We start from the raw sequence: 17,768 nt of genomic DNA on the forward strand, positions 1-17,768 counted from the left end.
TTCTTCCTGAGAGTAACATGGGGCAATTTCAGGCTCCCTGACTGTCCTTTATTTATGCAGCCCAAACATGTGGCTTCCAAAAGCATGAAAGCTCTAACTGACTTTTATGTATATCGCCTCCAGAGGCTTGTGAATCACTTATTGGGTGATACTTACCTGCAAATGTGTCTACATTTCACATTTAAAAACACCCATCGGGGGCAGCCTTAAAGTAAACTCTGTACTGTTCAATGGAAAATTATATATCTTCTCTGTCTTTGGCTGAGTAGAACTGTTCATGGTCCCTTCTGCCACAATAAAGTTAACAGATCCTGTGGCCCTTATGTACAGGGACAGTCTGCTTCTTATTTTTAGAAACAAAGATGGTGGTTGAGGCCTTCTCCTAATCTTGAAGTTCTGAGGTTTGTCAAACTGCTCTGATGAGAGCAGGAACTAACTCCATTTCCAAATCCTGTTCTCTTCAGTGGATGACTTTCTCTTGCCAGATGATTCTTTTATCTGTGAATAAAGGGTAAAAATTGAATAATACTCAAACTCTTTTTGTTGCACAAGACCAAAATATGACCCACCATGCACCTAAGGGGGAGGCACAATTCTCAGCTGCTAGAGATCAGATGGGTGCCAAAACTTACTAAGAGAATGCAGGAACTGGACTAAGGCACAACCACTAACTACCAGCAAACTTTTAACTTTGTACCCTAATTCGCCCATTCCCAAACCCTACCCGACCCAGCTTCCCTCTATTTATAGACCCGCACCTATAAATTCATAAGCTGGAAGAGGCAGCCGGCAGTGTTAGGTCGCCGGCGGGGAGGGTGAGTGAAAGAGCTCAACCTGAATCCGTCTGCAACCCTCAACTGATGCACCGAGGTCAACCCGATCCCGTCCGACTCACAGGTATCGGCCCGGCCCGCACATCACTGTGCATCCATACAAACAAGCCAGTGTGCTGATACTATGTCCCCAGGCCGATTAGATAGACACCAGCTGCTATTCCGGTGCACTATAGCACTCACACTGACTAAAGGTGCCCATACACGTGAAGATCCGCTCGCTTGGTGAGGTCACCAAGCGAGCAGATCTTTACCCGATATACCCACCTATGGGTGGGCGATATCGGGGAACATGTAGGGCCTAAAGATCGAATTATAATGGCGGCAATGGGGCAGTCGGTTCGGGGACCGCATCAACGAGCCAATGCAGTCCCCAATCCGACTAAATCTTTTAACCTGCCCGATCGATATCTGGGCAATTTGAGGCCAGATATCGGTCGGACGTGCCCTTCGTTCCTGCCCCTACAGGGGCTGAAAAGCTGCCGATTCGGTCTAAGGGACCAATATTGGCAGCTAAAATTGGCTCTTGTATGGCCACCTTAAGCCTCGGGTAGAAAGATGTAGAGAGAAGGTGAACTATACCCAAAATCCAGACCCAACAAAGACCTATGGCACGGCACAAAATAATACTTAACTTCCATACACTTATGAACTACTGAGGCCCTATAGACAATAAAGGAACTGCACGGTACAAGTATTTACCAAAGCCCTTTTAGGGCCCCAACCTTTCTCTGACTAATTTAACATAGACCTAGCGTTCTCTGGAAACTTAGAGCTTTAACACAATCTATGCACAAGGAAGGAAAGTCTAAAAATCTATTTAGACTTTGCCTCAGAAGGCTATTAGATTTTATCAGTCACTGGGTTATCAGGAACTCGAGCAGAGGCAACAGCAGGGGTGGGGAAACAGTTTCCTTTTTTCAGTTTGCCAGCAGGCAAATTAAAATTATTACCCTATCACCTTTTGGTGTAAATGCAGTCTATTAGGGAAAAGCAGCAGTTGAGTAACCATACAAAAAGATGCCACCTCTTAAAGAACAATGAAAGTCAAAAAAATAAATATAGGTTAAAGGAGTTTTGTAATTTTTCTTTTATGGTGCAGTTTTTATGACTAAATTACACTGTGTACATTGCAAATAATGAATTCTCTTATTTCAAATTCTGTTCTTGAACCAATAAATGTATTTTTTAAGTTGTAATATTGGTTTGTAGGCAGCCGTCTCTGCATTGTGCCTGAGTCTGAGCTTTCAGAAGGAGCCAGCGCTATCACTAGGTGGGGCATGGGAGCATTTTTAGCAATACAGGTGTCACAGAGCTGCTGTCTTGCTATCGTCCCATTGTTCCGCTGATCAGCTGGGGGGAAAATGAGAGGGGTGATATCACTCCAAATTGCAGCTCAGCAGTAAAGTGTGATTTAAATTTATCAGAGCAGGTCACATGGCGGTAGCACCCTGGGAAATTAAGAATATGGCTAGCCCACATCAAATCTCAAAATTAAATATTAAAAAAATCTGCTTGCTCTATTGAAAACTGGATTTCAATGCAGGATTCTGCTGGAGCGGGTCTTTTAACTGATGCAGTTTGTAAAAACCATGTTTTCCTGTGACAGAATCCCATTACAGTATAGGGCATTATGTAAGGATGTGCTTAATAGCAGCCTCCCTTTCAGTCTCCTCCCCTGTGTTTGTAAAAAAAAAAAATAGAAAATTTTTAAAACAGGTTCCAGTATTTTAGAAACTTACCTTGTTAGAAATAACTTAATAATTTCTGCAGAATCACATATCCTCATAAAAAGAGGACTAGCTGCTTTCCCCCCTCAAATTGGCATATAAACTCTGATGTTATGTGCAGCAAATTTCATGAAACATAAAATACAAAAACATGGTGGATGTAGGTACATTTTTTTCCAGTTCTCAATTCACTGTCAAACAGATTGTTCTCCCTGCCTAGGTTGCTAGGAAACATGCTACCATTTCCCCCTTGCACTAGGAGCCAGGCAATATTAGTGGGAACAGAGTACTGGTTGAGATGAATAACAAATGAATGATGCCAGGGAGTCTCAGACCGGATGACTCAGAAATGTGGTGGTTAGATTTGTGGAATTTGCTGTAGACATACAGTGGTAAGGTTGTGAGATGAACAGCTGAGGCTCCAACAAGGAAAGAGGAAGGGACCAGTGTCTCGGCGGTACCTCGCCCAAGTAAGGACCCAGTGGAAGAGGCTAAGTAGGGCTTAGTGTCTCGAATGTAAGGCTATATAGTCCCTGATGAGAATGAATAAGAAGGAAGTAGCTATCAGGCTGGGGCCCAGTGGCCTGGGTACCTTATGTACCTTATGAATGTAAATAAAGTGTTCCTCAGAATCATCATGTGAACCTCCTGTTTATTCAATACTAGGGTGTGTTACAAGTTCCCTGGTGTGTGATGGTGGTTAATGTACTAGTCAGCCAAGAAGTTATAGGTCACCATGTTACAAATCTTTCCATTCCTATTAGTTGGTGGTAGTAAGATTGTGTCCAGTTGGAAAGGTCTCAGCTATTTAGAACAACTATTAATTTAAAATTTTGCTCTTTGGTAATCGAATGTCGGCTTAGTTGTATCTGACATAATTTTAGACTGTCTGTGTTCTTGGAAAACTGCACTTTACTATGTTGCAGAACAGTCACTTTCTGTAAGTCTAATATTATGTTTATCAATCTTTTCTGCCAAAATCTCACCGCTAACTGCAGAACTGGAGAATGGCATCTCATCATCCAACTTCGAATTTGCATTCACACACTGGCTATAAAGATACAAACATAACTTTGCTAGAGACATTGTATTGTATTACTATTTTGCCAGCCATTAACAGCACTGCTCTTTGGAATCTTTGGTCCCATGGTCAGACTGACGGAAAGTATGATTACTGCAGCTGTCTTTCTTTCTCTAACCGTTGTAAGGCCAAATAAAAATATCCTCAGCAATCCTACTTTTCGGTAAGTGCTTTAGTTGCAAAGACTTCCACTTGGCCTAAATACCTCTTCTACACTTCTCCATCTGGGTGTATTATAAACTGCTTATTTTTTTGCACCTCCTGGGTGGCAAAACACCACTAGGGCTAAGACCCTGGTGACACCCTAAAAAAATCACCTTGCCCTTTTATACCACCTGAATGTGTCATGCAGGTAAAGTTCTTAAAGCCAAAAAAATACATGATTTACAGATCCATGGGAAACCTCCAAAGAAATGGTCAGGCCTGTTACTGTCAGGGTAAATGTCAGTCTAGTGATCACAATGTGAGCATCATTTCCCCTGAACTGTCATGGCAATAGTATTTATTGTTGTAAACACTGTGAGTGCTAATCAGTCATAATTAAGTGGCTTGCAAAAGTATTCGCCCCCCTTGAAGTTTTCCACATTTTGTCACATTACAGCCACAAACATGAATCAATTTTATTGGAATTCCACGTGAAAGACCAATACAAAGTGGTGTACACGTGAGAAGTGGAACGAAAATCATACATGATTCCAAACATTTTTTACAAATAAATAACTGCAAAGTGGGGTGTGCGTAATTATTCAGCCCCCTTTGGTCTGAGTGCAGTCAGTTGCCCATAGACATTGCCTGATGAGTGCTAATGACTAAATAGAGTGCACCTGTGTGTAATCTAATGTCAGTACAAATACAGCTGCTCTGTGACGGCCTCAGGTTGTCTAAGAGAATATTGGGAGCAACAACACCATGAAGTCCAAAGAACACACCAGACAGGTCAGGGATAAAGTTATTGAGAAATTTAAAGCAGGCTTAGGCTACAAAAAGATTTCCAAAGCCTTGAACATCCCTCGGAGCACTGTTCCACCGATCATTCAGAAATGGAAGGAGTATGGCACAACTGTAAACCTACCAAGACAAGGCCTAAACTCACAGGCCGAACAAGGAGAGCGCTAATCAGAAATGCAGCCAAGAGGCCCATGGTGACTCTGGGGGGAGCTGCAGAGATCTACAGCTCAGGTGGGGGAATCTGTCCATAGGACAACTATTAGTCGTGCACTGCACAAAGTTGGCCTTTATGGAAGATTGGCAAGAAGAAAGCCATTGTTAACTGAAAACCATAAGAAGTCCCGTTTGCAGTTTGCCACAAGCCATGTGGGGGACACAGCAAACATGTGGAAGAAGGTGCTCTGGTCAGATGAGACCAAAATGGAACTTTTTGGCCAAAATGCAAAACGCTATGTGTGGCAGAAAACTAACACTGCACATCACTCTGAACACACCATCCCCACTGTCAAATATGGTGGTGGCAGCATCATGCTCTGGGGGTGCTTCTCTTCAGCAGGGACAGGGAAGCTGGTCAGAGTTGATGGGAAGATGGATGGAGGCAAATACAGGGCAATCTTGGAAGAAAACCTCTTGGAGTCTGCAAAAGACTTGAGACTGGGACGGAGGTTCACCTTCCAGCAGGAGAACGACCCTAAACATAAAGCCAGGGCAACAATGGAATGGTTTAAAACAAAACATATCCATGTGTTAGAATGGCCCAGTCAAAGTCCAGATCTAAATCCAATGGAGAATCTGTGGCAAGATCTGAAAACTGCTGCTCACCAACGCTGTCCATCTAATCTGACTGAGCTGGAGCTGTTTTACAAAGAAGAATGGGCAAGGATTTCAGTCTGTAGATGTGCAAAGCTGGTAGAGACATACCCTAAAAGCCTGGCAGCTGTAATTGCAGCAAAAGGTGGTTCTACAAAGTAATGACTCAGGGGGCTGAATAATTACGCACACCCCACTTTGCAGTTATTTATTTGTAAAAAATGTTTGGAATCATGTATGATTTTCGTTCCACTTCTCACGTGTACACCACTTTGTATTGGTCTTTCACGTGGAATTCCAATAAAATTGATTCATGTTTGTGGCTGTAATATGACAAAATGTGGAAAAGTTCAAGGGGGCCGAATACTTTTGCAAGCCACTGTATATATAGTGTGATCATGGGTCAACAGGCAATTATCAAATAAAAATTGCCGCAGTGAGTGGAGGGGAAATTCAGAGTGCTTTGCTACCACCCCTAAGCTGGAATCACATGGGCAGCTCTAAATTATATCTTTTGCCATCTCTCTTTGAGAGGCTTTTCACCAGTGGTGTTAATGGATATGCAGCATTTAGGAACTAAAATTCCCTGTATCCCACTAAAATGTTTGGCTTCTGGGAAATGGAAGGAGATGAATTATTCACTAACCTTCAACAACTTAAGGCATAAGAGTTTTTTAAAAAAATCCATGGTTTATATAGTGTATTAATTTGAGAAAGTTGCTTTAGAAAGTGTTTCACCATCTTCCATTTATTAATTCACACCATTGTATTACCAGCTTAAAATGCCAGCGTACAGTAAGCATATTGCTCTTCCTGTATGTGAGCTGGTAGATATATTACTGTTAAGTCCCTTTCTGTTTTGTTTTTTGTTGATTCTAGATGGTCGATGTGCCTACGGTTGTGTTATCCTCAGCGGGGACTCTCTGCATTGCAGCCTTGTTCTTCACAATTTATAATCGGAGGCGTGCTCATATTAAGATGGCATTAAGTCTAAGCTATCAAGCCATCAAAAACATACTGTTATGCCAGACCAAGGAACAGAGAATTTTAGACTTTGTGCTGAAGAATGCTGTTCGTGGGGACCCACAGAGTGTAATAGATAACATTGACAAATACTGCAGTCAAAGGGAGTGGTCCATGAACGTGGGAAACGAAAAAGGTAAGTATTGCATGACATGGGGAAAAAAACGTCTCTGTTTTGGTTGTGTTTATGTGAAGCTCCAAGCATTAATATGAAAAAATTAAGCATCTCCGAAAAACTAATTCTTTTACTGGTATAGCTGGGTTTTAGAACTATAAGAATCCACATGGTTACTACATACTACAAATCTTGCCTGAAGTCCAGAGTTCACTGCTGCCATACAACCATAAGATAAATTATATATATTACATGAGTTACAGACTGTACCCTGGTACTTAGAGGTACAGCCTACAACCCTTCTTACTTTATAAGAAAATTTGTGCAATATCTGCTGTACCCATCTGCAGCTGAAGGATATCTATTGGTTGGGGAATTGGAAAAGTGAACATTTCATCACCAGTGCATAGTGTATGAGCAGATGAGGAAGTAATAAGGAGCTGCAGATCCCCTTTTTTATGTAGTAGTAACAAAAATGACAGCACAAAAGATGTATCTCACTTTTCTTAAAGGACTTAATTAGAAATTATGGTAATCAGTCCCATAGTCTCTCAAAAGTCTGTCTAGCCCTGGATATTTATTGTGAGGCATTAAATGGAGGGCTTGGGAGAGCTAAACTAGAGTTATAGGTTTCTCCAACTTCTCTCCTTCACCCTTGCTGACCATTGGAAGCCCATCCAATAGCTCATTGCAGTCATCTGGAGTCCATGCTGCAGTTCCATGTTATGTACAGTCTCTTTTCTTTCTATATATTTGCACTGCAAGGCTTGGTCTTCAGAGCAAAAAGCAGAGCAGAGCATCTCCCTATATAGAGCCTCAGTGTCTGCAATTTACTGCCTGCTTACACTTTTATTATAATCTTGACACAAAAGTTTTAGGTGAATTTTACCTACGTCTCACCATTGATTCAGTGTGGCAAATTTATCCTGAAAACCCCTCAAGTCCATCCATGTTTACTGGACCCACTTCGTGAACCCCACATCCTCTAACAAGCTGTTGTTAAAATGCAAATAGGGTGCTTTGGACAGAGATGACACATCTGCAACTATCATGCATGCACAGTTGTGGTCTGAGAATGATGCAACATAATGGTACTGGACAGGACATAATCTGACTTGATATACAGCCTATCAATCCGGGACTGAGACACCAAACCATCCCTCACCCTGACATAAGTAAAGGTGTTTTCTCTGGGTTCTGCCTTTCCAAATGTCAACCAGAGAGAAGTGCGCAATAAGTCTTGCAGGGCTGATGCTGTGACGCATTGATGTGATGTGGTTAAAAAAGACCCTGTACAGCACAGCGGTGTGTATGTCTGATGAAGGGGCTTGCCCCCAAACGTCATGTTTGAAATAAACACGGAAGGTTAAACCTGCTTGCAAATGACCTGTTGTGCCAGTGATTACTTGAGAAGTTCTGCTTGTTAGGGGGTACCGTTCCCCCGCACTGTGCACCAGGTTGATCATCCTGCGAGAGGCCAGGGTGTGCTGGTGATTTATCCCCACATAAAATAGACCCTGCCCATTCACTCTTTTGGATTTGACAGAATGGGGGAATTTACAAAAGGGGAGGTAGCATAAATACACTGTACACTGGTCCCAGCCCTCTCTCCAACTTGTCTCTGACACTTGTCCCAACGTATCTGTTCACCCATAGCATGTCCAGAACTACAGAATTTCTCAGCAGCTTAAGCCCCACTTTTAGTTGTGCCACTTCTGTTCCCAGCATCCATCTTGGTGATCAATAAGTGGGCACATACACGCTGGTACTGCTGTGCTGAGAGATTTTGACCAATTCAAGAAATTTCTATAAAACTATCAAAAAATGGTATTGGCACATTAAGGAGACACGGGACATTCCAAATCAGTTGTATTTTCATGCATAAAATATGTTTCTAGTATATTCGTTTATATTATGGAATATATGGGGTCTTTTTATTCTACAAACCTGTATCTTGTTACAGCACTGGAATTATGCAAAAATGTAGAAATATTTAAAAAGCTTGGGTTGCCCTGAAAAAAAGTGAAAGAAATTGTCTGGCAATACAAGTACCATAAGCACCAAAACATCTGGCATTAAAAGTGTTAATGGTACTTGAGTTTGCTATGTTGTATATTGTTTGGTAATATGTATCAATTTCATACATTTTGTATATAAAATAGCGATGTTGCATATTCATTCTCTTATGAGTATATTTATAAAGATATTAGGCCTCATTTATGTCTGCAGATGCAGAAAGCATAGTGCAATTTTGAGCACAATCGCCATTTTTTACCACAACGCAGTATTTTTCTCAGAATGCAAACATTGTGGCACATTTGGGCATTGGATCTGATGCAGTTATACTTCGTCTGGTGTAATTGCAATTTGGCAAAATTAACATAACTGTGTACACATTTCATTGCAAAGCGGCCACAGTTGCTGACCTGGCTTTTTTTCTGGCGTTTTCTGTGTAAGTGACATCTGCACCTGATTCTTTTGACGCATGTGTGCTGTGCCTATTTATGCAGGGAGTGAAGGGAACCATAGAGCTACTGCCAGGTCAGGAGATGGTGACACCTCCAGGGTTCCCCTGCGTTATTAGGTGCATCTGCACCCAATTCGGAACAGGCAGGAAGGACTGAGCAGCACCGAGAATATATATAGGAAAGTGTGATGAGCATGTATAATGAATGTAGTTTTATGCGCAAATTACTGATAGGAAAAGCGCAAATTGCCCACTGCGCATTAATGAGCCCTTTGCAGGCATAGAAATGCACCAAACATTAACACATTTATACCATGTTACACAATGTAAAATCCTGTCTATAAGGCTCTGTAATGATTTTATAGGTATATGTATCCTATTTTATAAAGAGGAGTTAACTTAATAGAACTGTACACAATTTTAATGGCAGAATTCATCATGGCATCTTAATTTGTACCACTGACTTCAATTTGTTACGTGTGAGTATGTGTTTAAGGGGAAGGAAAGGTAAAATCAATGGGGGTGCCAAAATGTTAGGCACCCCCCAGTGACTTTAATTGCTTACCTTATACCCCAGGCTGGTGCTCCGGTTAGGCGAAAACCGCACCAGCCCGAGCTGCAAGAGAGATCCTCTTTCTTGTTTTTTCTCTGTGCCGCTTGTGCATGCACAGTAGAGTAAAAAGCCGAACTTTAACAAAAAAGATGGATTTTTCACTCTACTGCGCATGCGTCAGCCCCAGGATTGCAATGAAAGAAGACGGGAGGAAGAAGATCACTCAGCTGCTACCTCTTAACATGAAAGAGGAGCACCAGCCTGGGGTATAAAGCTAAGCGATTACAATCACTGGGGGGGGTCCCTAACATTTGGCACAGGTAAGTCTGTCATTCTCATGGACCCTTTGCTTAGGACATGGTATTTCCTGTCGATCCATTTTTTGAACAACTTCAACTACAAATAAGTTACCTTTAGGGTAACCTCTTTCTATAAATCTCTTAGTCAGTTGCCTGGCTGCTTATATGTTGCATCGGTAGATGCAATTTTTCTAGTCCTCTTTCTGTGAAGAAGATTCTTTCTATCTATTGTTTCATTATAGAGGTTTGTACTCACTATATTATTAGTCAATTTGATATTGACATCCAGAAAATGAATCTCCTGTTCAAAAACTTCCATTGGGAATTTTACTGTTTGGTGTGATTATATATTGCATTATACTGCATATATTTCTACTTTGTCTCTATCTGAGTAAAAAGCAGGAAGGCCAGGATGGGACCCTGATGCAGGCAAAGTACAAAAATCACAGACATTCAGCCTGTTGTTGACTACAACTACTAATATCCCATCAACAATAAATCTAAAAGGGCCATACATTGGACAACTTTAACATATATGCTAAAAGTAGCCATCAGTTGTTAAATGCACTTTATGCCCTTCCATAAAACTGGGCATGATAGCAGTTGGCTAGTTAAGACCATTCTAGCAGAGTGGATAAGGTAAAAAATAGGTGTGCACACCCCAGTAAAAAACACATCTAAAATGTACTTAATTGTAGAAATTACTCTTTTGCTTATTACTGATATTTGCCAATTGTACATTTGTAGGTATCATTTTGGATAACGTAGTAAAAGAAAGTAACCCATCTACAATACTGGAGCTGGGAACATACTGTGGATATTCTGCTGTCCGGATATGTCGCTTACTGAAGCCTGGTGTTCGCTTCTTCACTGTGGAATTCAACCCAGCTTATGCTGCAGTGGCCAAGCAGATCATTGAATTTGCTGGACTTATCGACAAGGTGAAAACACAGATCTTTTGCAGTAAAAATTGAGGGTTGAACTAATTCTCGCTACCTTCAACTGTACCATATAGAACCTATTGCAATGGTTGTTAATTGCATGCCCAATAGTGCATCCATGGACATGTTTAAGACCATCGCTGTTTTTAATTAGAGACCTTTCCCAACACACATGATACAACACAGGCATCTGGCCATAAACACTTCTGCCAGAGCTAGGGTTGCCACCTTTTGGCAACAATAATGCCGGCTGGGATGGGGAAGGATTGTGAGGGGACGTGTCTGTGATATGGGGGGTTGGGTTATGATGCAAATGGGGAGTCGATGCGTCACTAGCTAGATTGCAGAAGACAAGGACAAGTACATTGCCGGTTAATTAGTAATACCGGCCCCGGCTGGTAAAATACCACCCAGCTGGCGACCCTAGCCAGAGCTGCCACCGAAAAGTGCCTGAAGGGGTTGCCTAGGGCGCCAGGTTGGTTTGGCCCACCCCTGACTGCCAGGGTCAACAACCCTCATCAAAATTCTGGAAACAAGGCAAATAAATATAAAAAAATTCAAAGCTGCTAAAAAAAAGCATGGTGATTTTCATCCATTTTAGCCCATTGCGTTTGTGCTCATAAATATCTTAATTTTTATTTTCTGTTTTGTATTTATCTAATGAAAGTATTAAACAGCATCAGACTGATTGACTGGGGCACCGGGAGAATTCCTTGTGGGCCCAGGTCCAGAGTGAGATTCAAAATAGTCCCTGGCATTTAAAGTACACAGAGGCCCAAACTGCCCCCTACCAGCCCTATAAATAGTTACTGTCTATGGCATCTTACAGCAGCCGCACTGGCGTTTGCCAGAACCCACAGATTGCCAGTCTGGGCCTGTGTGGATCAAAGCCCCACCACTTCAGGACCATGCTGTAGGTGAATGCATGGCTGGTAGAGGTTTGTAGTGATGGGACGGAAGGCATTGGTGGGAAGGGGGCGAGGAGTGGTCGTGGCAGGGCACAGAGGGGTGGCCGGTGTTGGGCTGATAATGGCAGCATCAGTACCCCCGCAGAAATTTTTAATATTAAAATTCTTTACCTTCTCCCACTATACAGTCCCCTCTTTCCTGCTCTGCTGCTGGCCAAGAAATATGCTTAAAGTCTCCTCGCCTATAAGACAGGGCTATTTATGACTTAATGCCACCAGTGGCATGCTGACTTCATCAAAGCCTTAAAATTTCCCATTGTGCTCCTCCTTGCATCTGATAAAAATGTATCTGTGTGCTTCTCTGTGTGCCTCCTTGCTCCACTGATTGTCTGTAGTAACTCCATATTACAATGCTCCTCTGTCTGCAGTAGGAATAAATGTGCAGGCTGTCACTCTTCACCCATAGCATTTATTAGCAATTTATTAGCATTTATTAGCAAATGAGCACACCACGGAATACATCCAGGCAGGGTTTCAAATAACTTTCACGTGCTTGTCAACTTCTTGCTCTCCGCAAGGAGTCCGTTACTCAGCTAGGCAAATTCTTTCACTATTTCCGTTACAATGGAACCCTGTCCCACCCATCCGCTATAGCAGTCCAAGCTAGTACCCCTCCATTCTCTTTAGTGGTCCGGTACTACTCAGTGATACCCCTGCCTTTTTTTTCCAGAAGGCCAGAAGCCTATTACCATTGGAACCTCGTTCCCCTTTCTCCTCTTTGGGACTGAGGCTGCACATTTTATCTAACCTGACTGCCTCATGCACCCATTGTTCACTATTTTAACCCTCAAGCCTATTTTGGCTATTCCTGTCCTACTACCACAGGTCCTGACTCACCTTCTGCCAGTAGATGATGACTTGGCCATGCCCACCAAGACCCTGAACCTGGGTGTATCTACTCCTTTTATACTTTGCTGCCTGCACTTCCCCTGGTGGCTGGTGGTATGAAGTATACTTAAACTATAGCAAAGTTACTCTACTGCCAGGTAGTGGCCAAAAGAACAAATAACTTTCTCCTTTGTCGCGGGCAAGTAATCTCCCCGATATACCATCCCACCGGCTAGAATGTTAATCGCCGGTGGGATGGCATACGCGGCGCAGCAATTTGGCGAAATCACTGAAGTTGCCTTGAGAGGAAATTTCGGCGCCGCATATGCCATCCCACCGGCAATTTACATTCTAGCCGGTGGGATGGCATATCGGCGAGATTAGTCGCCCACGACAAGGGAGATTTGTTGCGTGGTAATCTACCTGTCTGCCACAGCCCTAGTCATAAATAACCCTGTATTATCAGCAGGAGACTTTCAACACTTTCTTTGGTCAGGAGCAAAGAAAGTGGGAGGGAGGGGCTGCACAGTGGGAGAAGAAGAGAGGTTGGGCTGCACAAGGTATACTGCATATTGCCCATGGGCTGCCAATTGGACAGCACTGCAACAGCAATAGGATTGAATATGCCAAGGTGTCACAGTAAGATGCCTTTAGCAGAAGTGCCTGTGTGACACAGTATTAATGTATGCATGTACATTTTTATTTATATAGTTCTGCTTATGGGTGCATCGCTGTACAGCGGAACAGTAACTTAATAGAACAAACAGGGGTCATTATATTACAAAAAGGTACAGTTACATTACAGTATATTATGCGATAAGTGTTATAAGTAGCTGCTGCTATTAGCTCCGCATGTCTTCACCCTAAGGCACAACGTTTCCAAAGTGATTGGTAGGCCTTTCCACTAGCCATTCCTTTTGTTGCTGTTGGAAAGGCACTTAAGAGAGATTAGTCACCCGTGGTAGCAGAAATCTACAACAGGCGACTAATCTCTGCATGAAACATCAGCCTAAGAGTTCAGCAATTGATAAATACACTTCTTAAAATCCCATAGGAATGAATAGGATGTGGGTGCGCTTTTATGTATAAAGCTCTAAAATCAGGTTTTTATAAATCTGCCACTAGGTTTCAGCTGTTAATGAAGAGTATAATAAATATGTTTGTATATCATACAGAATACAGATAATAATTAAAGCCTAATTAGTAAATGAGATCTTCTAAAGACAGTGTATAGAATCTTTTATGAAAGAGAAACTAATGATGAATATAATATTAACTCCAAAGTTTGCTATTTTGGACAATGTACAACAGAATAAATTTGTCCCCCTTTATTTCTTAAGAATGAAAAACTTCTTTCAATTTGATACAGAACTGGAGACCAGACACTGGAAGACAGATTTATCCACTTTCTTTTTTAGTGGTTTTAGAGTTTTTTGAATCCACAAATCCATGAAAATCAAAATTATAACCATTTGCAATGGGTCCAATTCAGCGTAATTATCCCTTATATGTTTTATTATTATTTTGAGAGGGTTGATAAGTTCTACCTCTTGTATAGAATTGTCTAGATATCTACTATATGTTGATGTTCTGCTATACTAGTTGTGTGTTTATATTGCAAACTTAAATATAATTTGAATTTCTGCAATAGGTTAGCAGTAACTTTTTGTGTTTGTGCAGGTGCAAGTACTGGAAGGTTCCACAGGTGACATTATCCCCCAACTAAAGAAAAAATATGAAGTGGATACTCTAGATTTTGTCTTTGTAGATCATTGGAAGGATAAATACAAACCAGATACTCAACTCTTGGAAGTAAGTCATTAAATATACAAATCGTATTGCCATCTCAGCATGGCATGGATAGGCTAACACATCATATACAGTGCATATTGCATGCCAGCCTGGTGCTGCTTGCTCAAAAGTTCAAGTTAATGTTTAGTTAGTGTAGGTTAAATGGACCAAAATCTGGATTAAAAGAATCTGTTTCATGACAGCATATTACAATAGGCTGTGTTCAATTATATTGGTAAACATTTATAATAGAAACAGTAGCCTGCCCATAACACACCTACATAGGAATAATAGTATAGACTAATAGAGTTATTTGCTTGTATCTTGTCAATAAGCAGTCTGTGCACAAGCCTAGTAACATTATTAAACCTCTAGCTGTTCTTTTAATTAAACATATACAGTAGATCATTCCAGAGAAACAAATCATTAAGGGAAGTCTTTGCTATTTCCAGTGTCTCATATATGTAACTGTTTTCCCGGCTCCCTGCACTTGGTGCACAATTGATTAGTACTGACCTTGTAATAGTGTCCATGTTATATGTGAGATCTGTAGGGGTTCCATTGGGAAACAGACACTAACACACTTCTAATGCAGTATAAACTATTTGACAGACTACCCTGCCCACTGCAGAATAGCATCCCTCTTAAGCAACCCTGAATGCTAGTTAATAAGCTCAAGGGGTTATGTAATAAAAGACACTTAAATTTACCTAGGAGCAGTAACCCATAGTGATCAATCAGCAGGTAGAATTTACAGGTCACCTGTTTAAAAGCATCTTATTGGTTGCAATGGGTTACTGCTACTGGGCAAACAACGTCTTTTATTACATTTGAGGGTCAGGGTTTGGTCAGTGTACAAAGTGTGCAGCAACATGCCACATACTGAGATAGTCACAACAAAATAGGCAGCACTCACTCAGCTATTAAATCCGTGATCCCCAACCAGTAGCTCGGGAGTAACATGTTGCTCCCCACCCCCTTGGATGTTGCTCCCAGTGGCCTCAAAGTGGGTGCCCATTTTTAAACTTCTGTCTTGGAAGCAAATTTTGGAAGCATAGAGACACAGTTTTACTCCAAGCAGAGCCTCTTGCAGGCTAGAACTCTATATGGGGCTACCAAATAGCCAATCACAGTCTTTATTTGGCATCTCCAAAGACCTTGGGTCACGCTTGTGTGGCTCACCAACACTTTTTATATCCAAGTGTGGCTCACAAGTAAAAAAGGTTGGGGATCCTTGTATTAAATTCACCGATGGCTGCACAGTCCAACATGGTCCCTCCACTCTTGTACATACAAATCCAAACAATTATGAGCAGCACTCTATTTCATTAAAAAGGCATTTTAATTAAATAGACGGAGTGCTGCCCATAATCGTTTGGACATACTGAGATTTAGTCAGCTTGTAAGAGGTCAGATCACTCTCTATGGTCTGTGTTGCAAAAACAGGCTTTACCTTTTGAAGGATCTCCTACTTCCCAACTTTCCTCATTCATTTCCACACACCATGGCTTCCATGAATCTTTATATAGCGCCCCCTCCTTCTTTGGCACTAAGGCAGCTACAAGCATTCCCTAGGCTGCTGGCTCTCCAGCCAATTGATGCTTGCCCTGGTTAGGCCAAGCAGTTTGTAACTGGGCTTTTGTGCAATTTTACTGGATACTGTAAAAGAGCTTAAAGGACCAGAAACACAAAAATGATTAGAATGAGTAAGTAGGCTGACAGTCTTTTAAAGATCTGCCTATTGCTGTTCAATGGTGTGTTAGAAACATATTTATGATCTGATTCTAAAAGCCCAACTATAAAAACTTACAGGTATTTTTCAGATATATGTATTCACTTCTAGAAATTTGCCATGCTTTCTAAAGTGCAGTGAACATTATATGTAAGTACATTTAGGGCATTTTTATTTTTTTTATAAATAAGATTCTAATAATGTTAACATTCACATAACATAGATGGGTAAAATTATTGCTTCTTCCTAGATGTCACTGTCATTATTATAGCATTTTGTATTAGGGTCACTTCGTTTAGTCAAAGTCACATAACCAGCTTCTTTTTCTCTCTGTAGAAATGCAACTTGCTGAGAAAGGGTTCGGTGGTTCTTGCCGACAATGTGATCGTGCCAGGGGCTCCTGATTTCCTGGAATATGTCCGGAATTGTGGCAAATATGACTGTACCAATTTCCCATCTTTCTTGGAGTATATGGATGAAAAAGATGCCCTAGAAAAGGCTGTTTTTAGGGGATAAATGTAATTTTGTATTTGTAACACTGTGGAGCAGTGATTAGCATTTGGAAGTTACAGCACTGGGTGCTAGGTTCAATTCAAGCCAAGGCACTATCTTCAAGGAACATGTATTTTTTTCCCAGTGCTTGTGTGAGTTTCCCCCGGGTTCATCAGTTTCCCCCCTAACTCTAAAACCATACAGTCAGGGTTAGTGACTTTAAATTGACCATAATATGTGATAGGAACATTAATATCTTAACCCCATTGTGGACCAATGTGACTGGACTATAAAGCTCTGTGGATCATGTCAGTGTTATCTAAATAAAGCATAATAAGTATTAATGCTTTATTTACAGTTGAACTTTATAGTTATGACATCCTCATTGTACTGTATGTACTTTACTATGGTGTATGGTGTCTTGTGTGTTGTTCTAACTAAAAAATTTTTAATATCACAAAAATAAAATGTTTATTTTATTCTACAGCTGAATCAAATGTACTAGCATTTATGAACTATTCAGTGTTTGCAAGACATTGCTCTAAGCTGCGCACATCTGAGAAACCAAAGTTTGGCAAATAATCCAAAAAAAGCATGTTTGCGAAAGTGGCCTCAGATCGTGATAATATTGGTCAATATGGCCATGTTAATGTGCAAAAATAGACAGTGTTTATTGGTATGTTACTGTTTTCAGGTTATAACTATGGCTAAAAAAGAGGAATGACTAATTTAGTTTAATTTTAACTAAATTACCACATTATCAGAATTAAGCACATTTTCTGAACACTGAGAGATGTTGGGAAATGGTTTATTGGATTATCATGGTTTCCTTACAATCTGTGGAATTAGCTATGTCTATGAAAAAAATACATATATATTTAAGTTTTTTATGTAAGTTCATATAGTGTTTATGTTTTGCCCAATTTAAAAAGCTCATGTGAAAAGGGGAGTATTTTCCTTTTGATGTTTTGCTAGCTTGCTGTGCATGTACAGTATAGTGATACTGACACATTGCAGATTTATAGGAAAAAACTAAAACTGTGAATGGGATTCAAATTAGGCCCTGGCATTTCAAGTACACAGAGGCCCAAACAGCCCCCACCAGCCCAATAAATAGTGACTATGGCATCTTACTGCAGCCCCTCTGGCATTTGGCA

At 41.0% G+C, this 17,768-nt stretch overlaps 1 protein-coding gene across 1 annotated transcript; it reads left to right on the top strand.

The window, feature by feature from the left end:
* Positions 1-6,281: 6,281 nt before the first annotated feature.
* Positions 6,282-17,103, top strand: comt (catechol-O-methyltransferase; the record flags this gene model as incomplete). Its single annotated transcript, NM_001016357.2, is given in 4 exon segments — positions 6,282-6,561; positions 10,607-10,800; positions 14,277-14,408; positions 16,456-17,103. Coding segments are annotated over 4 exon segments (786 nt in total). The 3' UTR covers positions 16,636-17,103.
* Between the last annotated feature and the right edge of the window lie 665 nt (positions 17,104-17,768).

This window comes from Xenopus tropicalis, chromosome 1 (genome assembly GCF_000004195.4).
Source record: "Xenopus tropicalis strain Nigerian chromosome 1, UCB_Xtro_10.0, whole genome shotgun sequence".
In the NCBI taxonomy this organism is placed as follows: domain Eukaryota; kingdom Metazoa; phylum Chordata; class Amphibia; order Anura; family Pipidae; genus Xenopus; species Xenopus tropicalis.